The sequence below is a fragment of the Sander lucioperca genome, chromosome 2, assembly GCF_008315115.2.
Source record: "Sander lucioperca isolate FBNREF2018 chromosome 2, SLUC_FBN_1.2, whole genome shotgun sequence".
NCBI lineage: Eukaryota > Metazoa > Chordata > Actinopteri > Perciformes > Percidae > Sander > Sander lucioperca.
This window is the reverse complement of record NC_050174.1, coordinates 5,401,122-5,428,889: the sequence shown is the minus strand read 5'-3', so window position 1 is coordinate 5,428,889 and position 27,768 is coordinate 5,401,122. Positions and strand designations below refer to the sequence as shown.

The window sequence follows — 27,768 nt, the reverse complement described above, 5'->3', positions numbered from 1 at the left end:
ACACACACACACACACACACACACACGTGTGTGTGTGTGTGTGTGTGTGTGTGAGCCAGAAATCAGTGGTAAAGATAGAGAGACCAGAATGATGAATGCCTTTCATTAGCGCCCTGTGAGAACACACCCAGCCAAAAGTCACTTCATGAAACCAATAAGCCCCTTGTCAGTGGTCTACAGTTGCCTTGGCAACAGTCCACAGGGCAGTGTGTGTGAATTGCATGAACATCTGTGCCTTAATGTCCTTGGCGTTAGCACCTCACACACTTATAAAGGTTTGTGGGTGCTGATGTACATGTGTGTCTGCATACTTATTGTTGCCAATACAGACAATCTATTAGGCCTATATAGTCGTGACTGCACCTCCTCAGGCCTGTCAGACACACTTATCTAATGAAGCTATTTTGTTTGTTCAGTTGTCAGTGCCATTGATTTTTTTTTCTTCTATAATGTTCCCTTTTCAGTCCACGATGTGATACGTGGTTTGGGTAGTTGCAAATACAAGAGAGATTCTTTTGAAAGCTCAATAACCTTAAATATGAACACTCAACGTAAAATCACTCTTTAATAAAAGTTGCCATCCTTGATTATGTACTCTATGTTTAGAATAATAAGTAGAGAATGATTTTCGAATGAAGCCACTTTTTTTAGATTGACCTTTAGAATGAATCACTTGTTGAAGGTAGACATACTGCAGCTTGTTAGTGTGACCGCTGTGGTGGCCATCACACTCCTTTTTTGTAATTTTTTGTCTTGTTTTTTGTTCACTGGTAAGCTGCAGTCCGTCTCCTTGTTAATGTTGGGATGATCTTTACAAAGATCATCCCACACTGAGTACTGAGTTGGCTGTAGAATTAGAAACAAATTGTGTCGAACAGAAGTATCAGAGGCGAAAGAGTAAACCAACTGACTTGAACCCAGAGTTAAAACAGATTTTTGGTATGAACAAAGCCAAGCAAAAGCAGCTTAGAAACAAAGGGAATAAAATATAAGATTTCAAAATAGCTGCATCGCTTTCTCACTAACGGTGGCATGAAGCAAACTTGTGATGTCTTTCTCAGGGGAAAGAAAATAGGGAAGGTGGAAGAGAAACAAAGTAAAGATTTAATATATAGTAATGGCATTGTAAATAGGGTTTAACATATTGTATGAATGGCTGAATTTGCTGTGAATGTACACAAATTATTGTGTTTTTAAGTAAACACCACACCACGTCCATTTTGTTTTTAAAGAAATCTTTGGAAAAGTGGTAGCAGAAAGTATAGAAAAGTGAGCTTGTGACCTGAGAGTTGCTGGTTCAATCTTCGGACTCCCAGGATAAATCTGGGAATCTGAAAATCTGAACGTGAAAGAGCAACTCACTCTCTCAGAACTACAACTGAGGTACCTTTGAGCAAGGTCCTTAAACCCCCAACTGCTCAAAGCCCATCAGCTCAGGCAGCTTCCAGGTGTGAACTGTGTGATTGGGAGCAGGTAGTTCCTGACAAAGATGCACAATCAGATATATCAGATTGCTGGCCTTGACTTCTTAACAACATATACAAGAGAAGTTTGGTTATTCTGGGCCTCTCAAGTGTAATTGAGCAAAACAGTGAAGGTTACAGATATCATTATCACGGCTTGCAGAATCAATTTGAAATGGGAGGCAAATATAATTATGTTGTGCTGGTAAATTAATAATTTCACCCTGTCACACCGCACGGTTCTTCACACTTAAAGTGCTTGTACTGCAGGCAGACCATCCATTTGTCTCTGCAGTAAAATTAATTTGCCTTGATGTTTTTCAAAGAGCTAATTTGCAGGCTAATTAAACTAATCAGTCGAGAGAGAGAGAGAGAGAGAGAGAGAGACTCACTCAACCTGCTCTGTCTCACTCAAGAGAAGACACCTGTAGACACACTGACATCTTAACTAAACCTTGTTTGCCACACATGGAGTACTAAATAAAAACAGGTACAAGTGTTGCACACACACACACACACACACACACACACACACACACACACACACACACACTGAACCTCACTCCTCCCCCACAGAATCTTTGTCATCAACACTTGCAGCACGGCAAAGGGCAGTTAAAAGGTTACAAGCGTGAGTTAGTGGAAAGGTCGAGTTAAAGGTCCTGCTTTATTTTTCTTCTCTCTGTCCGTTGTGTGCTGGGTAAGGAGAGCCTCCCAATGAGAGAGAGAGAGAGAGAGAGAGAGAGAGAGAGAGAGGAAATGTTTAGTTGACCTTATTTTGATCTTTGCCTCTCAGAGAGGATTAAGAAAGAGAGGATTAATCCTTCAGTAACGGTATTTAAAGGATGCCATATTTGATTAAGAAAATAGAGACATCAATGGATCAACTCCCTCCCACCTTCCCACATTTCAAAAACAATGCTGCTGAGTTAAAGCCATTATGGTGTAGTCAAACTGTCAAGGATGCAGCACTGCTATGGCATTGTGTGATACAGTCAAAATAAAATGGTTTGAAGAGGAGTTTGAAAGTGATAAGGATATTCAGCAGTGGAGTGGATCTCAGTCCAAGTGTTTGCATTGCTGTCAGGCTGCATGCTGAATTAGCTCAAAGTAGAAGTCTTGACATACAGTAGTAAGACATTTTGTAGCATTTGAACTGTAGCTTACTTGCGCTTTTCACACATAATGATTTAGCCTCTGAGCCCCTGCGTCTAATTTCCTTTGACATTACTAAATGCAATTTCAATTTTGGTATTAAAGGGTTGGTTATCCTAAGTTACAAAAATTATCTCTCCTACCTCTTCTGGTATGTAACCATGCAGATACAGTAGTTTTTATGAAAAATATGCAAAATGTCAGTGTCCTCATTACTCTGAATAATTCACAGAACACAGTGTCAACTGTGTTCTGTGAACTGTTTTCAGTGGGACTGTTTCTTTGGTAGAAAGTAGTTCCAAAACTGTTTAAGGAGCGGCGTTGTTCTAAGACAAGATAGAGATGGTTACAATATATTCAAATGTATGCATGAATGAGACCTGTTTAGACACTTCTTTCTTATAAATGAAGAAGGATGTTTTTTCATCTCCTTTTAAGTAAATGGTTCTTTTTTCTTGCAGAGCTCATCTGTGTCTCCCTCGGCCAGTTTTCGGACCCGAGAGAAGCACAGGAGTTCAAGTGATTACTCTTCCGACAGCAAGAAACAGAAGACAGATGACAAGGAGTTGGCCTCTACACGCTATGTGAGTCAACATAAATATTACCTTTTCTGACGTGATAAGTATATTGTTTAAGGTAGAGTCTTGTGTGAGGTATCATTGAACTCAGCAGAGAGTTCCTTTGTCATTGGTGATGCTTTGGCCTGCCCCCTATGCTTAAGCCACGCCTCCTTCATAACTACTGACCCGTTTATCGTAGACTATCGTGTGAGGTACAGGGCCTGAAGTTAACTTTTTGACACCCAGCCACTGGCTGGGTGTCAAAAAGTTGGATTTTTAAATCCACCTGCCACTGTGACTTTTTACCAGCCAGTTTTTTTTGCCTCATAAAGGTGAAAAACAGGAATTGCTGTGTCTCTATGATCCTATCCTGTCCTATTGATGGTAGCCTACTCGTGGACATTGCGCCGTCATCACACGCTGTAGTAGGGGAGCCAATTTTTTTTTTTGTATAGTTCTTTAAAAATAAAAAGGAAACTTGTTTTGGGGAGAATAATAATTACTATTAATTAATTACTCTGGGCTGAGATTTCCTAGGAACCTTACCAAAAAGGCTCAGGATGCTGCAAATGTTGGTATAATATGAAAATGGCTGGTGGATTTAAGACCAAAAAATAATTTATTGAATGAATCAAATATGAACATATCTGTCACTGTCAGTGGCTTGTTGATCTTGACATTGTTAGTTAATTTCCTATCCTGGCCTCGGACACACATTCATACGGTTTCATAAAGTACTTATTGGACTTTAACTTATCATTGCACTTACAATAACGTAGCTGTCCTCAATTTAGGTCATCCTGTACGTCTCATCTCCGGTTTTTCCTGCATCCACCGTGTGTGTTTGTGTTTGTTTGTTTGTGTGTGTGTGTGTGTGTGTGTGTGTGAGTCACGGGGGGAACTAAGCAGCCCCGCCCGCTGCAGACAGCCGACAGGATTGAAACAGCAGCCGCTGACTTTAGAGTGAATAAACGTCACAGCGTAAATTGATGTTAAAATGTATACAGGTTGGCAGGGCGGTCTGAAATGTTTTGCACGGTCTTTCGCTGTACGTTTTGTTGGTGTGAGATGTTCGAGTCACACACACGTCTCGTCTTCATATCAGAAACTAGGAAATGATCAACCCGTTCTCACTCCCGCTTGGTCATTGGCTGCATGTGGGACTGCTGGGATTGTTACAAGTAATGAAAATGCGATAGGGGGACCCGGCTGTCAATCAATGTCTTCCAGTGATGCGGGCCCGATTGGTCCGGGCCCATAAGCAACCCCGTACCCTGCTTACCGATAGTTACGCGTCAGAATCACTCAATTCTCATTGGCTACCTGCCGATGTGGCAGGTAGATTGACAGTGTTTTTTGCAAAATTCACCCGCATTTTGCTGGTGGTCGGGTGTTAATTTCATGCCCTGGTGAGGTATCATTGAACTCAGCAGAGAGTTCCTTTTTCATTGGCGACCATTTAAGCACACTCCATCGTGTGCACTGTGTCCGACTGTTGCGCAAATGCAGGGTCGTGTGGAACAGCGTCCGCCAGTAACCCTGCCGCACACAGAGGAGCGAGGGCCCATCCAACGCTGCTTGCAGCTTTAATTAGGGCACGAGCGCCGACAGCGGCGAAGGCCCTATTGGAACTGAAGGAATTATTATTAGGGCCCGAGCGCCGACAGCGGCGAAGGCCCTATTGAAACTTAAGGAATTATTAAGTGTCCAAGCCCGAGTCTGTAAGAACGGGCAATAGCAAAGCTATGCCGTTCATACCGCAGGGCTGTAGAACCCTATTGTTTTTCTACTGATTAATCATCATCATCAGACATTATTTTTTTCCATTATTCTTCCCCGCCTAAAACTCTAACTACAGCCTAAACTGTACATGGTGGGGGGTTGGCATTTTCAGTAATGGTCCCAAACTCCGCAAGGACCTCAGGCGCAAAAATAGACCCACTTCCACCACTAGGTGGCACTATAGCAGAAAAAAACGCGTTTGGCCCTATAACTCCCACACCGTACACCGGACATTCAAAAACCATACATCCACGCGTTCTCTGGATCCAACTGAATCACGTGATATAGGCCACGCCCATTTCCGCCTAAACTTTTATCGTGAAAAATCGCGATTTATCAAAAACCTACTTTTTCGAACTCCTCCTAGACCGTGCGACCGATCGGCACGAAATTTGGCATATAGCATCTCCAGATGGGCCCGACAAAAAGTTAATGAAAATAATTTTGATAGGATAAAATTTGCGCATATTACGCACAAACAAATTTGTGTAGCTAACTATTAAAACACCAACTTTGCCATGTCTCAGCCAAAATAAATGCCATCAACGCCAAACTTTAGATTCTTGTTTATCATGACCCTCTGAAGGTCACTCACCCGTTTTACAAAAATTGGACACTAGGGGGCGCTACAAGTACAAAAAGTTTATATCTCATGAACCGCTAATCTGATTTTTACAAAATTTGATGGGTAACATCTAGGGCCACTCCTGAGGCCAACCCTAGAGTGGGGTACTGAGGGGTCAAAGTGGGCGTGGCCTATGGGACCCACGTCTACATTTACTACTTACACTAATGTGAACAACTTTAAATTTACAGGGTAGATAGACAATGGGTCATGGACCACACCTACCAAAAATTACACATGTGGACCACTAGGTGGCGCTATAATGTTTTTTTGCCTTTAACTCCCACATTACACATCGCACATAAAAAATACTTACATCCACGTGTTCCTTGAATCAAGCTGAATAACATCATATAGGCCACGCCCATTTTTGCTTACATTTCTTTCCGCAATATCGCACAATGCGCAAAACCAACTTTTTCGAACTCGTCCTAGGCCGTGTGACGGATCAGCACGAAACCTGGTAGGTAGCATCTCCAGATGGACGTGACCAAAAGCTACCCAAGGAATTTTGCTACGTTGAAGTTTGCACATTTGACGACCAAACAAATTTTCCTAGCTAGCTACCACACACGTAACATATCATATCTCGGCCAAATTAAATGTTATCAGCAAATAAATTGAGATCGTTGTTCATCATCCCACTATGATGCTCTGTACCAAATTTGGCAAAGATCGGCCTTTAGGGGGCGCTATAAGCAACGTTTATTTGTTTTGGCCAATAACTCAATGCATTTAAATGGGGAATTTGCAATTGCAATATCTCTGCCACAATAAATGCAATCAACACGAAACTTGTAGTGCTCGTTTGGCATGCCGCTCTGAGGCTCTGTACCAAATGTGGCGAAGATCGGCCATTAGGGGGCGCTATAATCAACGTAGACGAGTTTTGGCCCTTTTACTCAATGTTAATGGGATATTTGCAATGGAAATGTACCACAGACCTTGCAGCTCACACTTCTCAATATTTACTGAGGTTTGCCTCCTACCGTTTTGGTTTTGGTTTTTGCTTTTGTGTGCTCCCCTGGTGTTTTACAATAAACAAACTACTTAACCCACTTGACAAAGTTGCTACAACCTTCACAGTGGACAAATGCAACTCTTTTCTCTCACTTTTTCAATCCAAAATCAACACCATTCATAGGCGCCGATACTGTGCAATTAAACATTGCAGTTGGTGCTAAGTGGAGAGTCTGTCATAGTGTGATTGGTTAACATTGGAAAACATAAATCAGCGCCTATGACGCCATTTGCAACAACTTGACCACCTCCCCTGCTCCTTCAACCACCACACCTGCCTCCCCCCTCCACCCTCTCGGTCACTCTCTCATTTTTCTCTGCTGTCTCCCGCGGTCAGGGGGGTTAAGAAGTTTGTTTATTGTAGAGAATTCTTAAAGGTACTCCGTATATGCGTGGAGGTGAACTGTTGACCGCTGCGTTTCCAGTGGCGGCGTACCGCAGACGTCGCGGCTCGCACCTATCGATGTTTAGCGACGTTTGCCTCCCCGCCGCCCGACTTCGGGTTCCGCTTTCGCGCGTTCCCCCGGGCGTCGGGGGCGACTGCCGTGGGTGGCTTGGGCCCCGTCATAACTGCTTGCAGTTCTAGTTATTATTCTTTTTCCTGGCAAATTAATTGGCTTTTTGAGGGGCTTAACATATTCAAAAACTCACCAAATTTGGCGGTCGCATCAAGTCTGGTGAAAATTTGTTACAAAGTAACTACAAAGTTAAAAAAATGTTAGCCCCTGCAGTACGTTTAACCTAGACTCACGAAACTTGGTACACATATGTATCATGGCAAGACACACAGAAAACGTAATTGGAGCCATACCTTAAACCCAATTTCCACGTAATACTTTAAGAAACTCCTCCTAGAGATTTCATCCGATCATCTTCAAATTTGGTCTGTACCATCTTAAGACGTTAAAGATGAAAAGTTGTTAAAAGAAAAAAATTTCATCATAGGGCATGGCCGTGGCGGAGCGGCCATTTTGTGCGTTTCGCCACCGAAACAGGAAGTGGGTGTAACTTGAGTGTACATTGTCCAACTGGCTCGAAACTTTTCAGGATTCATAAGAGTTCAACCCTGAGGACAAATAAAGGCTGATATTTACTTGTCATAGTGCCCCCTAGTGGCAACAGGAAGTAGGCCTATAAGTCAAGGTGCTATACTTTAACGAACTCCTCCTAGAGATTTCATCCGATGGACTTCAAATTTGGTCTGTACCATCTCAACACCTTAGACATGAAAAGTTATTAAAAGAAAAACTTTTCGTCAAATGGTGTGGGCGTGGCGTGGCGGCCATTTTGAGTGTTTAGCGATGGACAAAGAAGTTGTTGTAACTTGAGTGTATGTTGTCGTATCTGCCCAAAATTTTTCACGATTGACAAGGGTCCAGGCCTGAGGACATCTACAGGCCATATTTGACTTTTGGTCATAGCGCCCCCCCCCGCTGGCAACAGGAAATAAGCCTTATATGACAAACATCATCCGATTTACATGAAACTTACAATGTGTGGTCTACATGTGATACTGAGCCGCCTCCTATACTTTAACCACACCCACTTACTCAGGCCACGTCCCCTTTCATAACATTTGAACCGTTTAAGGTAGTCTTGTGTGAGGTATCATTGAACTCAGCAGAGACTTTCTTCTTCATTGGTGATGGTTTGGCCCACTCCCTAGGTTTAAGCCACGCCCCCTTTCATAAATGCTGACCCATCTAAGGTAGAGTCTTGTGTGAGGTATCATTGAACTCAGAAGAGAGTTCCTTTTTAATTGGTGATGGTTTGACCCGCCCCCTATAATTTAGCCACGCCCCTTTTCGCAGTTAATGAACTGTATGACGTAGAGTCTTGTGTGAGGTATCGTTGAACTCAGCGGGGAGTTCCCTTATCATTGGTGACGATTTGCAGTGTCTGAGTGCTGCGCAAATGCACGGTCGCAAGGAGCGGAGTCCGCCAGTAACCCCGACGCGCGCAGAGGCGCGAGGGCTCGTCCATCGCTGCTTGCAGCTTTAATTTTAACTTATTTCTGAAGGAAAGGCTGATTCATACCACTTTAATCTAATAATTAAAACATGCAAAAATATAAAAGAAGTAATGCCAGAGGAATGATTAAAGTAGTCTTTATGGTCTTCTCTCAGATCATTTAGTAAATCCTTGATTTTATGATTACCCTTTTTATGAATGTATGAGTCATTTCTATTTTATGTACTAACGAATAGGTGGGATATTGAATTTAATAAAAGCACTGAATATAAGTATGTTTACTGATGAAGAACTTAGGTCTACATGCAGTAGAAATGTTTAACGCCAGAAGTCCAGCCATTTTATAAAATGCTGAGCGCAGACACATATGCCAATTTGATACATATGCTTGTTTATACTGTCTCAAAAAAAGATCCAAAATGTTTCACCACGGAGTGAAAGTCAAGTGTGTGTCTTCTATGTGTCCATCTTAGGAAAGCGATGGAGAGAAGAGTGACGACAACTTAGTAGTGGATGTCTCCAATGAGGTACAAAACGGTTTAGGCATCATGGTATCTTTTGTGTTAAAAAACAAAAACCCCTCTCACTCTCTCATCTTTCCCTGTTCACCCACCACAGGATCCAGCGTCTCCTAGAGGAAGTCCTGCCCACTCGCCTCGGGAGAACGGATTGGACAAGAGTCGCCTGTTGAAGAAGGATGCTCCGCTGAGTCCGTCCTCCATCGCCTCCTCCAGCAGCACACCTTCATCCAAATCCAAAGAGATTAATGTGGTGAGTCATTGGGGTAATTATAGCCCTCTGATCTTCTTTTTCATCATTTCTCTAGGGTTTCTATTTTTATGCATTCAGAAAAATGGAATCATTGTAAGTAAGGTATAGAAGAGAATGAAGGTTTGGTGTTAAAGAAGGAAAACTCCTGTTAGTCAGAAGATAATAAATCAAAAAGTATAAAAAGGGGCAAAATGAAGGTGATAAACCCTGGATTATATCAGGTGGAGAAAGCATTTAATACATATTTAATAGAATATCGAATAGAATTTTCATGTCCTGAACTCAGTCTCAGCATGAATAGTTCCTGTATTGAATGATCTATGCTCTGCTATTACATTTATAAATGGTGTGTCTGTTATCTCTACAAGCCTTCTGCAAAGAGATATCTGCTCTCCATCTGAATGAACTGTTTAGACTAGTGTTTAAACCTTTTGTGATTAAGATTTAAAAAGAAATTTGTGTTGTAGAATGAGAAGGCCACAACGCCTGTGTCCAAGTCCAGCACCCCCACATCCCGCTCTGACGCCCCGACACCCAGCAGCACCTCCACCCCGGGCCTGAGGTCTGTACCCAGTAAACCGCCAGGAGTCGAGACGCTGGGTCAGTGTTGCCAACAGAACATAAATCTTCTCCGCGTGCATCAGTGAGATAGTGGATTTGAATCAGTACGAAGTTTGACTAAAGTAGATGTTTTTGGAAATCGTTTTGTCTTGTAGCTCCTGGTCTCCGTACACCGTTGGCAGTGCCGTGCTCATACCCCAGTCCGTTTGGAATGGTTCCTCACCCGGGTATGAACGGAGAGCTGAGTGGAGCCGGAGCAGCCTACACCGGCCTGCATAACATTTCTCCACAGATGAGTGTGGTGGCTGCTGCTGCAGTGGCAGCTTATGGACGCACACAAGTGGTACCCAAACACACACACACACACACACACACACACACACATACACACACACACACACACACACACACACACACACACACACACACACACACACACACACGCATTGTGTCAATCTGAGTATGGTATTAATTTAAAGTTTTGTCTGCCAAGGACTAGTAAACAGTCAGTACAGCTTAAATAGGGCAAAATAAAATGAAATCATACATATTGTTTAGGCATTCCAATCATTTGCCTTCTTCTACTGCTCATTACAAATTACAATTACAAAAGTAATAATTTTGTATATATGTGATACTGTACATATGGAAGAATGTGCCGTGAGGGAGAGAGTATTATTTTATTGGGTAGCTAACAGAAATGTAAGCGTGCAGCATGTAAAGAGATTGGCTTTAGGAAAACTTTTCTGAGTAACAGAAATATAGACACTCATCATGATAGCAGCTACCAACAGCTCTAGTTTTTGTGTGATGTGTTAGATTGTACTCTAAACCCATATTCTCTAGGTGGGATTTGATCCTCACCACCACATACGTGTACCTGGACTTCCTCCCAACCTCTCGGGCATTCCTGGTGGAAAACCGTATGTTTCCTCTCTGTTTAATAAATCTCCATTTATCTCCATCTCCATTTATAAATAAATCTCCACTTCTTTCCCACGTTTGCATGTACCTTTACCCACACGTCCACCTCTCTTCTCTCCACATGACCCTTTTCTTTCCTCTAGAGCTTACTCCTTTCATGTCAGCGCTGATGGACAAATGCAGCCTGTGCCTTTTCCTCCGGACGCACTGATTGGCCCCGGCATCCCGCGCCACGCACGACAGATCAATACTCTCAGCCACGGGGAGGTGGTGTGTGCTGTCACCATCAGTAATCCAACGCGTCATGTCTACACCGGCGGCAAGGGCTGCGTCAAGGTGTGGGACATCAGTCACCCGGGAAACAAGACCCCTGTATCCCAGCTGGACTGCCTTGTGAGTGCAATGACCCTTACATACATGCAATGTGACTTCATGGTTAAAACACAGAACATGTTTAACCTGTTACCTGCTAACAGCAACTAGTTTATGCATTGGTACTTTTTTAATGATAGTAATTAAAGTACTTCTGTGCGTCTGGTACATTAGAACAGAGATAACTACATCCGTTCCTGTCGGCTACTTCCGGATGGGCGGACTCTCATTGTCGGGGGCGAGGCGAGTACTTTGTCGATCTGGGATTTGGCAACACCAACTCCACGAATCAAGGCTGAACTAACTTCGTCAGCACCTGCATGTTATGCTCTGGCCATCAGCCCCGACTCCAAGGTCTGCTTTTCCTGCTGCTCTGATGGAAACATAGCCGTGTGGGATCTTCACAACCAGACTCTGGTTAGGTATGAAGCTGGGGAGGGTGATGTGTGAGGGTTTTGATTATTGCTGGGTGATAAAAACGAAACCAACTTAAAACCTGTTGTTGGAACCTCATACCATTAAACTGAAAATAGCTACAACAACCAATGACATCTAAACCGACTTCTGAGTCCACAGTCCAGTCCAGAAGTCCACAAATGATTGGTCCACCATACTTTGCAATGCAAGACAGTCATCAATAAAATACCCTATGTCATTAACCTTTAAAATGGCAGATGATTTTTCAAAAATGTTTGACATTGTATCGTAAAAATTGTTTTATAATATTTAGGTTATGAACAGTGCCTTCTGGGCTTTTTTGCTCTCTTTGCACATTCAAGTTATTTTTAATCCATCTAGTCCTTAGTTTAACTGTGTGTAACAAAGTGCCTACATTTTTTTGTATATTTTGGAATGAAGCTGAACTGCCAGAAATCAATAATGTATTGCAATTGTTTTGCTTTGTTGTTTTAAATACTGTGTGTGTGTGTGTGTGTGTGTGTGTGTGTGTGTGTGTGTGTGTGTGTGTGTGTGTGTGTGTGTGTGTGTGTGTTCTTACTGTGTGACTCCAAATCTTGACTTTATCTGACACATTCTCACAGATTTTAATAAGAATTTAAGTTAAAGTGGGTCATTATGAAATAATTTCTGACATGTCACTCCATTGGGTGCTGACGTGGCTGATGTCAACAAACTAGCAACAACTCTTGCAACCTGAGGCCTACATACTGACTGTATGTGGGTTTGTCTGACTGTGTTTTTCTTCAGGCAGTTCCAGGGCCACACCGACGGAGCCAGCTGTATAGACATCTCTAATGATGGGACAAAGCTGTGGACTGGAGGCCTGGATAACACTGTGCGGTCCTGGGACCTGAGAGAGGGACGGCAGCTGCAGCAGCACGACTTCACCTCCCAGGTACACAAGACACTTTGTCCACACAAACACACCCTTTCTATTAGTGCCGCAACTATACCTACCACTTTTAGAGGGCATCATTCGCCAACACTTTAACCAGCTGATGAACTGCTGATACTCACTGTTTTTATGCTAAATGTCTGTATTGATCAAAGTTTGTGTAGCAGTAGAGAGGAACTAATTTGCAGGTTTAAGTTGCAAACAGGTTTGGGATTGTACTGCGTTCCATTATTATTTGGTGGTTAAAGTAAAATGCACAGATTGTTGAAAATTGTGCGTCTCAGGACAAGTCACAGCTATTCACAGTTTGTGTGATTACACTCTCTGGCTTTGCTCTATTGCAGTAATTTACAAGCTCAGTTCAGAACATTTAACCCACCATAAAGGCCAGACTGTGCTCTGGTTTTCTGCCCAGTGCTCAAAAACCTTTAATGCTAACACTGGCAGTTAGAATTTAGGATTTTTTCAGGTGAGAAGAGCAGCAATAATAGACCATTACTGCAATTTTACTTCAATTTCACAATCTCAGTGTGCACAGGAGGAGGTGAGTGTACATAAAAGAGAGCTCAGAGAGGGCTGGGCAGACAGGGAGAGACATGGCCAATAGAGTGCTAATGCTATCTGTTCCAACCCCCACACCCCCTGAAAGAACAGCTTTGATTTTAGAAACTGAAACAGATCTGTTTTGACAGATTAGTATGAAATGCTAATGATGGTGTAGAAAAGCATACAGTGGACTTTTGCTTGCATAGATTTGCCTGCCCTAGATATGTTAATATCAGTGGCCACCTCAGCAGACAAACACAATCTTTATGCACTGAAACAATTCAAGATTAGACTAATAAAAGAGATGGTTATGTGTTATATTCTTTTATAAACTATAAGACATTTTAACTGTTGGGCTTTGTTGCAGATCTTCTCACTGGGATACTGTCCAACGGGCGAATGGCTGGCAGTTGGGATGGAGAACAATAATGTGGAGGTCCTTCATGTTACCAAACCTGACAAGTACCAGCTCCACCTGCATGAAAGCTGTGTGCTCTCACTCAGATTTGCTCACTGTGGTAAGAATCAACAATCCTGCCTTTAAATATCTTTCTATATGTCTAAATATATATAGATATTTATATATCTAAATGTGTCAGCTTTGTGTAGGACACATGATTAGAAAATTTACTATGTAAATAAAGGTGTTTTTCAGAGGAATCATTGTACAGCTAGAAATCATGTTGGACCAAGATTACTTTTTAGTAGTTAGGATTAAGACTTCTGAATAAAATGGAATTAGCCAACAAGTACAAGTGTTACAATGGAGCACCACCATGAACTATCTGCAGGAACAAATAGATGATTTTGATGTTTACATTGTCATCACTTCATGGTTAAATTGACCAACTGGATAATATACCAAAATTATGATTACAATTACTTGTTTTATTTTGAAGCTGCTAGTTTATCTGTCAGTACTGTATTGTACATAATTAATGTAGAATCATACTAATGTTCAAAAAATGTCTCTACGTACATTATACTTATTTTTGAGTTTAATTAGGTATAACAAAACAATGCTGCCCATGTCAGAATTTGAGCATTATAGCCTGGTTAAGTATTTATCCCACTAAGTCTGGATCGATTTTCGCTCCAGTGGTTAAAATTAGAGGCTGGTGCCCCCTCATTTCTCTCATTTCAACAAAGTCTGGTAATATTCAAGACAGTGGCAATATTTCACCCAGTTACAACTTTCATTTTGCACTGAATATCTCAATGTTTGACTGAGAGTTACCTTATCTACATTGTTTCTTGAATTTCAACCTATAGTAATTGATGCATCCTAGATCGAAGTGTTCTAAAACAATGAGTCATTATTTCTCACTATGATTGGGCCAATCAAATAAATAGTTACCACTGCACTAGATAGACGTCTTCCACCGTGTACACGTACACGTGGCCCACGTTCGGCCCCGAAAAAACTTAGCAAACGGTTTATTTAAACCAGGGGTTGCCAACCAGTTCAGCAGAAAGAGCCAAAGAAAACCTGCACCATAGCAGAGGCCACACAACACATGCATGTCCACACTACAACAGCAACAGTGACTCCCAGATCTAATGACAGTCATAATATATAGCAGTTTTTGTAGTTTTTTTCTTACCTAGATTGACTCAGTGAGAAACCTGACAGTGTTTGTTATCCACAATCCTTTTCAGGTCTGGCTTGTACTCTGTAGTAGCCACTCAAAGCGACTCTTTCACATGTGTCCATAAGAACAGAACTATGTTTTGACTTTACTTGTTTCAGTGTACAAAACACTGATTCACAGACATAAGTTGCTGCAAACATTGACATTAGCTTGAGTGCAACCTGGTTAACATTGGGATATCTGTCTGTGGGCACTATTTTCCAGAACTCTGTGGTTCCTGCTCTCAACCCAGATTTCAGTCTGTCATCCTCCGAAAGTTCAATCATCTCCAACTGGGATGCTGCATCATTTGTCACTAAAGGGGCTTTTAAACATTCTGATTTAGTAGTAAAGGGTTAATGAGGAAGGTGATCTGTTGCCACTTTATTTCCTCAGGTTGCAGAATCTGTCCTCAAAACTCTGCTGCATTATGTTTTATTTTAAGATTATTGCCAAATGTTCTGACAGTATTGGCAGATGCATTTAAATGTGTTTTTTTTTTAACTTATCTAAAAATATGTTTCAAAAAGTAAAAAAAGAAAAAATCAACCAATAACACAGCCCCCAGCCACACAGTAAGAGCCTCACAGGACAAGGCAAAGAGCCATAGAGCCATAGACCCATACACCCCTGCTTCAATTTTATTTATAGTATCAAATCATAACAAAAGTTATCTCAAGACAGTTTACAGATAGAGTAGGTAGGCAGAAACCTCGGACAGACCCAGGCTCTTGGTGGGCTGGCATCTACCAGTGACGGTTGGGGTACGATAAACAGTCGCAATTATATTAACACTAAAGATAATGGAACTATGACTAGAAATAGTAGTTGTAGTAATTCTGTTGCACAACGTTCTGAGGAAACATGTCGTTCAACCTGAAAACCGTAGCAAAATAATCGCACCGTTTTCATCTTCTTCTACTTCTATTGAGTTTTATGGCGGTTGGCATCTATAAGTGTGGAATTACTGCCATCTGCTGGACTGTCCCTTGCCCCATCTATTCCACCATTGCCATGGCATGTGTGAAAAGACGCACGACAGAAATGTTCCTGAATGTAGTGCTTGTGTGAGTAGTGAAAATCAAAGGTTATCTACCGGGAACTATGTGTGAAAGAGGCTGTGAAGCGCATTTACTTTAATTGAGACATTAAAATTTAGGGCACATATTTTTCCCTGATGTGGCCTAATGTAGTTTGTCATCCTCTGCAGGGAAGTGGTTCGTGAGCACAGGAAAAGACAATCTGCTCAACACCTGGAGAACCCCCTATGGGGCCAGCATATTTCAGGTAAGTGGGGAAGAATGTTAGCCTGGATGCCAGCCGAATTTAGCCCCGCCCACAACATTTGAGGTCGGGAAGTTCGGTCTGGACTTGATCCATTGTGGAGCAACTATGCTCGAACCAGAGCTGTTCGGACCAATCAAATTGTCAGGGCGGGCTTTATACGATGATGGACAGATGATCAACAGTAACGTAATCAACCACGTCACCAAAGAGCGCTTGGGTTGAATTTGTTTACAACAAAGATGGCTGCCGCTGGAGAATTGAGATGTGTAGATTCCGCCATCGCGTCTGTTGTAGAAGATATTGACAGTGCATTAATTTTAAAAGAAGAACAGAGAACCGCGATCAAGGCATTTGTCGGTCGGAAATATGTTTTTTCCGACCTTCCTATGGGATTCGGCAACGTCACATACTCCGTTGCTCTGATTGGTTGTAGGTCTATCCAATTGAGTGCAGAGGCATTTTCTTTCCTGGTTCGGTTGAAACACGCCCCATAATCACAGCCCAATGGAGCAGTATCAGACTCATATTCTGACTAGAATCTGAGTGTGACGATGTCAGGCTAGAAGAACGTACCACAAGAACATATACATCCAGGCAGCTGAGAGGCCAACTACAGTACAGTATGATTACTAGAGTAATGAGTACTGATTTTATGGAATTGCAAGACATCAAACACCTTTCAGCTTTTTTGAAGTAGAAGGTCAAACAAAAAGATAAACACACAAGTGGAGGTACTGAGTACAGCAAAATCAGAAATCTTAAAGGTAAAAGTAACTGTAGGCTATATGAGGGGCACAAACATTTGAACAAGAAGCCTTTATTGGTGTTTAGAAAAGATACAGTTGCAGTGGGAGTTAAATGTGTCACTGCACTCTATATATATATTGTGGACTGACTGGACAGAGAAATAAATCACATCTACTGTTCAACACCTGTCTGTCACACACATGGCCTTCATCCCTTCTTGGCTTTTTCTCAGTCTGTGCACCTTTTACATTTTCACACATCTTTTATTCCCCTTACAGTCAAAGGAGTCGTCCTCAGTGCTGAGCTGTGACATCTCCATAGATGACAAGTACATTGTGACGGGCTCAGGAGATAAGAAAGCAACTGTCTACGAGGTCAACTACTAGGAATGCTAGACCACTTCAATTCAGGCACTCTGCGGCGTCACCAACACCTATGTACAATTCTTAATGTATAAAATGGATTTGAATGGAACTAACCAAACAGACTCTTGGACAGGGGCGTTTTTGAATTTCAAAATGAAGAAGCAGAACCGAGCAGAGATTTTCTTTTTTTTCTTCTTAAATGTGTCTTCTTAATTGTCTTACTTTGTTGTTGTGAGGATGAATGAATGTCCATGTGCACTGAATCTGGAGAGGATGCTGTTGGCCAGATAACATTCCTAAACTTTTAGGCCTCTTTTTTACCAACATATTTGTACAGACAAGCAGCTACAACACAAGTGTAGTTGTTCACATGCTTTCCTTTTGTACTTTGTTATACCTGAAGGCTATAAAAACATCGTGGCTGGATCATTCCCGGCTGACACCAGAACATTTTCTCTGAGATCTTCCAATTTGGCACAACATAAACATACTTAAAAATGGCAACACTTGAAAGGGTTACTATTGGTTCTTGTAAATATCACAGAAGAAGTTTCTCTTCAAAACTTTGTTTTTCTGTTCAGAGTCTGCTGCCAACCTTATTCCACACCCTGATATACTGTTTATGTGCTTAATTGCATCTTTAAAGGTACCATGACATGGTGCTCTTTAGATGCTTTTATATAGACCTTAGTGGTCCCCTAATACTGTATCTGAAGTCTTTTTCCCGAAATTCAGCCTTGGTGCAGAATTACAGCCACTAGAGCCAGTCCCACAATGAGCTTTCCTTAGGATGTGCCATTTCTGTGTCTGTAGCTATTGAGGAGGAGAGGGGGGGCAAGTGGGGGTGTGGCCTTGACCAACTGCCACTTTGCTCGTTTGAAAGCCATGATGTCTCTCTCTCTCTCATGGGTGGGCCAAATTCTCTGGGTGGGCAAAGCAGAGAAAGGGGAAGTAACCTTGCTCCTTATGAGCTCATAAGGATGAGATTCCAGATCGGCCCATCAGAGCTTTCATTTTCTCAAAGGCAGAGCAGGATACCTAGGGCTCGGTTTACACCTATCACCATTTCTAGCCACTGGGGGACCATAGGCAGGCTGGGGGAACGCATATAACCTCATAAAGTGAAATTTTCATGCCATGGGACCTTTAGGGGTGTAGCTTTCATTTCTGTAGATGCACATGACAAACACACAACAACTATATCTAAGGCTTGTTATTATTACAACTTCCTGTGGGTATTTGCATAAATTGTATTGTTTTGTGTTTTGATTGACCTGGACAGCTTGAATTACTACTGTAAATGCAGTGTTGCCATTTTTTTTTTTTTTTTACATTTTGGTTCTGTTTCCTGCTTGCCTTCAGGCACTTCATGTTAATACCTCATACCAACTTTGCCTTTTTTTAAATGTTAATACACTTTTTGTTTGTTATGTTTGTCTAAATTAGTAACATCAGCATTCCACATGTGAAAAACATCACATTTTTATTCCATAACAAATGCATGCTGAACATAGTGATTACACAAACAAGATGCTAATTAGTAAGTTGATTATGTTGCCAGACTTTATGCTAAGCTAAGATAACCAGCTGTAACTTCATATTTACCTTTCACACGAGAGTTTGTAGATCTTCTCATCTAACTCTCAGCAAATTATAACTGTCACTGTGTGTGTGTGTGTGTGTGTGTGTGTGTGTGTGTGTTTGTGTGTTTGTGTGTGTGTGTGTGTGTGTGTGTGTGTGTGTGTGTGTGTGTGTGTGTGTGTGTGTGTGTGCTGCGACCCAGTGGGAGTTGATCAAACAAACTCACAAGATTGCCCTCGGTCCCCTCACTACTGTGTGACCTTTGCTCTTGGTTCTGCCCCCTCAGTTCAGACTCCTCTGGATGCTCACTGGATTCTGTGTGACAGATTTCAGTGAAACTGTTTGATTGGTGTTTGGAGGTCAACCAGCTCTCCATTTCCTGCCTGGAGTTTTATGTTTGGACTTTTGGAAACTTTTCTGAAAAACAAGTGGTCAACGATACGCTTGTGATTTCTCTTGGATATACTTCTATCAGCTTGTAGAAATAACACAGTGCCTTTATGCTGCTGCGCTTCTGATTCCATTTCGTCCTGCTGAGGGTTCAACTACACAGAGATGAAACGTGATGGACTCTGCTATTAGGTTTTTAACAAAATACTGTTTTTGAGTACAACATTTAAGGATGAATTTTATTTAAAAAAAAAAAAAAAAAGATCAGTCATGAGCAAATTAACACAAACGGTAACCCAGATTATCCAGTCCAATTTGTATCGATTGTCTGTTGTTCACTTTGAAGTAATCAGGACCAAACTCCTCTTTGTCGCCCGCTTTGCTTAACACATGCACGGGATAGAAAATACACTATTCATGGCTACTGCTGTCGAAGTCTGATTGTTTGAAGTATTGTGCCATTAACTACAAGTTTTTGAAGCTACAATATTCTTCACCGTACTTTTTCTTTCTGCTTTCAAGCTTTGTTCTTGTTGCTATTGCATTTCTGCTGCATGATCCCCATGCCCAAATGGCACTCACCTCACTTGTATTGTTATTTTAATCCCAGGAGTTGCATATTATAGCTTTATCTTCCAGTTCTAGACTCCTTGAGTGCAAAAGACGTGCTCAACCTGTAAATCAAGAAGGAAAAGAAGGTAGCAATGAGCCAAGAGAGATTTCCAGGTTTTACTGTTTATGGGATTAAAATAACATAAGGATTGGTTAATCTCTCTGATTTACTTTTTGAACTGATAAAAGGTGCAGTGTTCATACCTAGTTCTAACCTGCCTGACACCTAACTTCCTGTCTGATAATTTTACTGTAGGTCTGAATAGTTAGATATTAAAATCAGAAAAAAGATCAGTATGTGTGAGCCTGAGACACTCATGCAAGTCTTAAGTCTTTTCTAGGTTTCTGAGCACGCCCTTCTCGAGTTAAATGCCAATGAGAAATCTATTTAAAGATTGCTATTTCTTTTTAAAATGTCTTTACAATATTTTTGTGGCTGTGACACAGACGTAATCAATTTGAGTTGAAGAAACTACTGATAATAACTGCACTGGTGTGAATGTAAAGGGACATTTTGCAGTAAAGCCACTGAGACAAAGTCTAATGAGTTTGATACAGGAGGGACCCTATGTAAGATATTACACTGTTATGACTGATAGTTTTGTAATTTCTTTGACAGACACACACAGTGACACTGTACTGTGTTTGTTTTTCAGTGTTTGCCTTATTCTGTGCTTTCTTTCTAAATCTGAAACACCTCTGTGTTTGCTGCAGTCAGCTATACGCTTTCAAATTAAAGTGACAATTCATTCACCTTACTGTCTTTGACTTCTCAGCTGCGTTTTCTGCTTTTGAATAAATCATAAAATCTGTACCTTCTGTACTAAATAGCTACTGTGCGGCCTATGTCCCCATTAATAATAGGAAAATAGGGTTTGTCAAAAGTCAAACCTCAATGTTAATCGTGTCATCTGATTGCTACAAGTTAGCTGGCTAACATGACCTGATACAGAAATGATGTTACGTGCGTACAATAATGTGTAGAACATATAGCTTGACTGAACTCATGTGTTATACATTTACTGTAAACATGTATTAATTCAAGCTTACAGTGGAAAGAAACTTCCTGTTGTTAATTGAGTTTTTTCTTTCCTCTTCAATACAAAATGCCTTTGCTCTCTTTTTTTCTAGCCTGTGGTTGATTTTATTAAATTATTGTGTGGAGTTTTTGTCTGATACTTTCTGAGAAGTTCTGCAACAATGATTCCAAATGTTTAAGGAAAGTATTTTACTAACGTAGAAGTAGCAATACCACAGTGTAAAATACTCTATTACAAGTGAAAGTCATTCAAAATTCTAAACTTTTGTTGAAGTACAAAAGTATTACCATCCAAATATACCAAATGTCAAATAACTGATTATGCAGATGAGCCTATATCAGCATCATATATTTTAATATTGGATTATAATTATTAATGCATTAATGTGTTACCATCACTTTAATGTTGCAGCTGGTAAAGGTGGGGCTAATTAGTTCATTTTTAAGTTTAAGTTAAGTTTTTACATGCTGCTGGGTAGCTTGTAAATTCACTAAAATAAAATAAAAATCAATAAAGTATTAGTATTATCTTAAACTATAATGATATATCATAATTTATTTGTTCATTATATTTTGTATTATTAATCAGAATCTGTAAAGTTACTAGTAACTTCAGTTATTAATTAAATAAAGTGGAGTAAAAAGTGCAATATTTGCCTCTGAAATGTAGTGAGTGGAAGTAGAGAGTAGCATGAAATGGAATTACTTAAGTAAAGTACATGTACCTGAAAATTGTACTTGAGTAAATGTACTTAGTTACCTTCCACCACTGAGTATATCTGCATTTATGTGGGACAGGCAGCTTGTGCCCCATGTTGGTTCAACTGACAAACATTTAGTTTGACTCCTCTAGTTGCCCAGCTGAAGTAAATGACCTTGTTTTCCCTTTGTGGTGTTATGGTGTGTAGAAAAGAAGGGTTTTCTGTATCTTCAAAGAGTATTCATAGTATTACGATGAGCATATGAAAAAGGATTGGGGGGTGTGATGGACTTATGACACAGGTTAACCTACACTCAGTGACAGCAAATTTCCTAACCCCCTGCAAAAAGGTATTATATGTTCATGACACAATACTTGACTTCTCCACTGGTCTCTACATATTTCATTCCTTAATTCACACATTTGTGTATGGCAACCTGTTAATGGACTCATTAACTACTGGCCTCTTCTGTGCATGCCCAGGGCATTAATATTCTAACAGTTTCCTTGACAATCTAATCCTACTACCACACAATTACACTGGCTACAGCCTGCTGTCAGCCACAGCAGACATTTAATTTGGCATCAAAGGTTATGGCTTTCTGCCCGTGAAATAAACTTGCAGCACTGTCTCATGGCCAAACAACCAACAAGAACTTGCCTCTGAATCGTCTCTACACTTGAGCAGAAAGCAGATGCTTCAATATTAAGTATCCATGTTATATCTGCTGATGCTATTGAGTTAATTCCAATGACTTGACTGGCAGTTTAACATTTTTTTTGGTTTTTATCACTTTTTCTACATTCACTACAAACAAACCTGTATTTAAAAAAACTATTAAGTACAGACAGTAGTACCAGTACTGGATATGTACAAAACTATCACATTAATTATCACTATTAATCTTCAATGTCCTCTTTATAGTAATGTGACAAAACTTTGCTAACAAAGCTATGGATTTTGACTGGTAGCTGTGTTAGAGGCATACTCCACATTCATATTAAGTGAGCTACAAAACAGGGGTTTCAGGTATTTTAGTGTGGCCTTTTAGTGCAAGCTGATAGGTCAACGCATGTCTCTGTCTAACCTCCTATTGTGAACGTGCTGTGTTCACGCAGAGCACAGTGCTGGACTGTTGAAGTGGATTAAGTGATCTAAGTGAGAGCTGTGGAGGAGGGCGCTCCAGCATTACAGTAAATGATACTCCTGTTACAGCTCTCCAACCGGCACTTCAAACAACCAAAAGTGGGAGAGAAGGAGGAAAGGTGGGGACGCAATGTGGGAATGAGCCAACCCTACTTTAACATGTTATATCAAGAGCACTTGCAAATTGCCCACTTTCCTGACAGACATAGAAGTTGGATTAAACAAACAATAGCTAGATGACTTTAGCGTGTATGTGTTGCATCACATTGTTGGTAGATTTGGCTCATTAAGCTGCAAAGATAGAATTTACTTCTGCACACTTGGATGTTAAAAGTATGTATGTTTGTGACCACTGCTGTCTGCTTCCATAATGTTTGCAAAGTGCCACTTTACATAACATTACAATAGTCTACCAATTTCAGAGCACTGTGAGAATCACTCTTAATGAATTCACTTTTAGAGCACTGACAGCACACTTTGGAGTCTCCTGAAGAGGATTATAGATGCAACGGAGTGAATATTTACTGCACTTCAAAACAAAGTATGTCAAGCTCTCCTTTAGAACACAGCTCAGTACAAAAGCATTGAACAAGAGTCTACACTACAGCCATGTAGCAGCACTGTGAGGCTGTACTTACGCACAGATGCTACCATTTGGCAGATTTAACATGTTCACTATCTAGTGTAGCGTGTTAGCGTGCTAACATTTGAGAAATAGCACTAAACACAAAGTACAGCTGAGGCTCATGGGGATGTTATAGGTTTTGAAGGTATTGTGTCATAAACCAAAGTATTGGACAGAATAAAACATTTAACCTGATGATGGTGCTGTATGGCAAGATAAGGGATCACCAAATGTATTACAAATCATCCCGAATGCCTGAACCACATTGTATGGCAATTCATTCAATAGTTGTTTAAACATTTCATTTAACTAACTAACCCTAACCCTAACGTCAACCTGATGGTGGCGCTTGAGGAAAAGTCAGGGGATCACCAAAGTCAGCAGGCTTCCTCCTCTGAGAATCACGAACGTCTGTAGAAAATGTCATGCGGATCCATCAGTTGTTGAGATATTTCAGTCTGGCCCAAAGTGGTGGACCAACCGACGGCCAGATAAATATTGCCATCCCTAAAGCCAGAGCTAGCATAGCTAAAAACAAGACACAAAGCTCTCCTTTGCAGCTCACTGCAAAACTTTATATACAAATGTGCCAAAACACCACAGAATAATGCCATTTAAACCGAAGAGTCTGCAAATTGCCATCCAAACACCCAATGCAGCAGCTGATTTTAGTGAGAGCTAATCAGTAAAATCAGTAAAGCACAAATTACAGCAGCATTCAACATAAAACATATCAGATGCTATTTTATCACCAGTTAGTGCTCAATCAAAACCAATCACTACACATCAGCAGAGCCTTCTTGCCCATTCTTGGCTCTTGACAGATTAAACTACTAAAAAAAAGCTCTTTCTTTTGGCACAGTACGAGTCGTGGTTGCTAGGAGATTTTTTTAACCTAACCTCACCTGATAACAGGATTGGGGACGTTAGTGAACAACACCATTTCTTTCCAGTAGCTACTTTGCTTTTGTAGTATATGACTATTCAATAACTTTCTATAAACTTTGCTTAAATGTTTGTTATAAGGGAGTCCTATGAACTTTGCTTTACACTTACTGAGAACATCTGGAAACTGTTAACATGAGCAGAGGTTCCCCCAAGACAGAAGATACCTTTTTTGGAGTTGTGCCAGATAACAGGCTACGATTGGCCAGTTCATATACTAACACATACACCCTCCCACGTTAGGTCATACAATGCATAAGATATATACGTTGCTCACACAAAGAAAAGGCAGAACGACTTTTGGAAGAATTTGAGTTGGTCGTTCTCCAAGCTTCCTGCAGGAGCTTGTAAAATTGATGCTGAATCTTTGCTTGTAATAAACCTTTTTATAATCAAGATCAGTGTCGGCGGATTCCTCTTCATACAGCATCACAGCACTACTATTCAAGACACCACACTTTGATCATAGAACCTCAGCTGAACTTATAATCATTGGTCATTCTTTTGATGGGATACATACTGTAAAATCCCAGGAGAAAGCGATGGATATGCTGCTGTGTATCTTTGGTCTTTTATTCCCTTAGAAAACCCATTTTGCGCAAAAGGGACAAAGGGACTGGAAATGCTAGGATTTTTTTTCACTTTGGTGACTTTTATACTCCTTTACAAAGTAAGTTGCCCGCTGTACACTGCGGGCAACTTAATAACTTTGGCCAAGTACAAGACATTACTTTATAACCCAGGATTGGAGAAAATCTGCTTTCAGACAGTAGAAACATATGGCTAATATGCACCAACAGGATTTTTCACACATCGAGGTGTGCAGGAAAAACACTAACAACTAACCTGCAAGACAATAGCTCAGCGTGGCATTTTATAGCATGGCATTAGAAAAGAAAGTTTGTCACAGTGCTGGCATTTCTGCCCACCGTGTCACATTAGTGGACCACCAGGATGAAAGCTCATTTCTGTCAGTCCCTGTCCCGACCAAAAATATAAAATAAATAAAAATGATGCTCCCAGTGCTGCAAAAATGTGTCTTACTACAGTGGGAGGATTAGACCTACAGTATGAAAGGAAATTCCTGTGAATAGAGATGTGTTTCTTTGGTGCAGGGACAGTTCATGCTATGTGTTCAGGATGCACTTTGGTGTATTTTTAATGGGATTATATAACAGCTGTAAGGCTCATAGTATTCTCTTTTTGTTAGGGGCAGCTCCTTTTCTGCCCTGTTCTGGGTGTTTTTGTTCTGTTTGTCTGTGTGTCTCTGTGTGTTTGTTTTCACCTGGAGTGCTGGAGGTGGGACCAGGAGAAGCAGGTCAAGGGGCGTGGCCGATTCAACCCTGCACTGCCGATTCCTCACAGCTGCAGCTCATCTACCAGAATCATCCAGCAATATTTAAACCCGGGCTGATCACCCCTTCAGCGCCAGTTCGTTATCTACACCCTTGTGGTAACTAGGCTCTGTGTTCTAGTGAATCTCCAATTGTGTCCTTATTGTTTGTGCTCGACAGTTTTTGTCGTGATCCTCTGAAGCTCATTTTGACTTTGTGTTTTGTGTAGAGACCGCTCCGACCTGCTGCTTCCTCCGCTGTGCCTACTACCACCAGCTTCACCACCCAGCCCAAACTCTCCATCTGTGGAAACTACTCGCTCACATCTCTGCCTGTCTGCTTCGAGTCTCGCCCATCCAGGATCCATCTCCCTCGGCTCGCCTCGGAACTCCAGCACTCTCCCTGCTCTGACATAACCCTCACTGCTCCATTGAGTATTCATTTGTTCATTAAAACCTTTACAAACCACTCTACTGTCTGTGTGTGAAATCTCTGCGTTCAGAGTCAGAACAAGCCCTAACACTTTTATGGTCTTGTATTGCATTCAAACTCACACAAATCTATCCTTGTCATATCTGACTTATGAATTAATATCTCTTCCCGTTTCTCACATTGCCCATCTCATCATAACTGTGAAAGAGATTGGATCATGGTACATACGAGGGAGCACGTCCATCAGCTTATCTGGTGGTGATCCTGTAATGAGATGAAAGATTTGTAAGGAGCTTTATACTTTTGAGTGATTCAAAGGGACATTTCTCACAACAACTGATGCTGCTTACAATTTCCTGCCCTATTACAGGGTGAACTAATGATTCATTCATGTCCCCACCGTCTTTAAGAGGTTGTGACGGTTAGTGGGCGGGAGGGCGGCACACTCTGCAGAGCTTTGATATCCTACATTTATTGCCTGGTCACACATTAATGACTTCTTTGAGCTGTAAAAATGAGCATCACTATCCCTTTTCACAAAGGGAAGGATGAGAGATTTCAGCTCAGCTTGTATAAAGAGAGGAATCAGTCGCTGTGTATGTAGGCCTATGTGTGTGTGTGTGTGTGTGTGTGTGTGTGTGTGTGGGAAAGGATGGAAGAAGCAGCTTTTCTGTGTACAGTTCAAACCAAACAGCAATTAAGGCTGTTGAAACAGGTTTTGTTAAATAAATGTAATAGTTCCATACAGTAAAATGTGCACATTGCCTCTTGATTTATTCATTTGAAATGGGGTGTAAGGTGTACTTTATTGATTTTATATTGTACTCCCATACATTTGGGTTACTTGCAAGAGACTGAGATTTCCTGACTTTAAATTATGTGTCAAGCTCCAAGCAAAGCCGGATCCCACATTTCCCATAATGCAAGTAGGTAGCGTCATTCATTAGACCCTTCCTTCTTGCCCATGTCTTTCAGACTCCACACCCCCTGTTTATAACACATGCTTGAGCAGTTAACTCTGATGACATTGTCAGGGTTATTCCCCAGACTTTAGAAAGCTCCCTCCAGAGTTGTAGCTACGCTCCATGATGAGAAACAGACCTTCATATGTAAAACTGATGAAGTGTCCCTTTAAATTGAATTCATCTTACTGTAAGACTTAGACTGGACATTGTTTAAAATTCTTCCAGTCCTGTGTCCTTCCAGTAGTGCTGCTTGTCTAAACACAACCAGCACTACAGGTACTGCTCTTAAATCAAAACACTTCCTAAAATATGATAAAAAACAAAAGCAAATAATTACAAATGTGACCAAACAGTCAAGCACCACCTTTCAATTTATTAATACACAGTGCAACGAACACATTTCAGTCAGTACCAAAAAGGTATTCAGGTTTGATACCTGCCCTTACTCAAGACATGAGCGACAATAACCTGTGCAGTGGAATATGTATCAGTTCTAGCTGCAAATCAAGGAAGCTTTGAGATGTCTGTATGCTGTACAAAATTGACTAATAAAATACTATAATAAAAAAAAACAATTAGTATATGCTGGCATAATGTTTTAAAGTGACCTAGTGGCTTGACCATTTGGATTTTCAACAAATTTAATGAGCAAATGACCATTTTCTTCCTTTCTTTTTCATCCACCCCATGTGTGCTTTTCCTTCATTCCACTTCCAGTCGACAAAATATGTTATTTGTTAATATATATATATATTTTTTTAAACTTTTAAGAGGCTTTTCATGCCTCTACATCTATTCTGTCACTTCACCACTGCGGCCGTGAGAAGGGTTCAAGGCTCACGGCAAAGTAGAGAGAGCTGGATG

The 27,768-nt window shown here is 40.9% G+C and overlaps 1 protein-coding gene across 3 annotated transcripts in view; it reads left to right on the top strand.

Annotated features, from left to right (window-relative positions):
- Positions 1 to 17,775, top strand: part of LOC116054300 (transducin-like enhancer protein 4) — a 44,832-nt gene extending 27,057 nt beyond the window's left edge. For all 3 annotated transcript variants that reach the window (XM_035991049.1, XM_031305778.2, XM_035991054.1), the window contains 12 exons: positions 3,080 to 3,202; positions 9,050 to 9,103; positions 9,195 to 9,347; positions 9,815 to 9,947; positions 10,064 to 10,251; positions 10,755 to 10,831; positions 10,976 to 11,225; positions 11,379 to 11,626; positions 12,411 to 12,558; positions 13,472 to 13,622; positions 15,946 to 16,022; positions 17,048 to 17,775. In XM_035991049.1, the coding sequence (XP_035846942.1) occupies positions 3,080 to 3,202; positions 9,050 to 9,103; positions 9,195 to 9,347; positions 9,815 to 9,947; positions 10,064 to 10,251; positions 10,755 to 10,831; positions 10,976 to 11,225; positions 11,379 to 11,626; positions 12,411 to 12,558; positions 13,472 to 13,622; positions 15,946 to 16,022; positions 17,048 to 17,155 (1,710 nt within the window). In that variant the 3' untranslated portion in view covers positions 17,156 to 17,775. The remainder of the gene's footprint in view (positions 1 to 3,079; positions 3,203 to 9,049; positions 9,104 to 9,194; positions 9,348 to 9,814; positions 9,948 to 10,063; positions 10,252 to 10,754; positions 10,832 to 10,975; positions 11,226 to 11,378; positions 11,627 to 12,410; positions 12,559 to 13,471; positions 13,623 to 15,945; positions 16,023 to 17,047) is intronic.
- Positions 17,776 to 27,768: the final 9,993 nt, after the last annotated feature.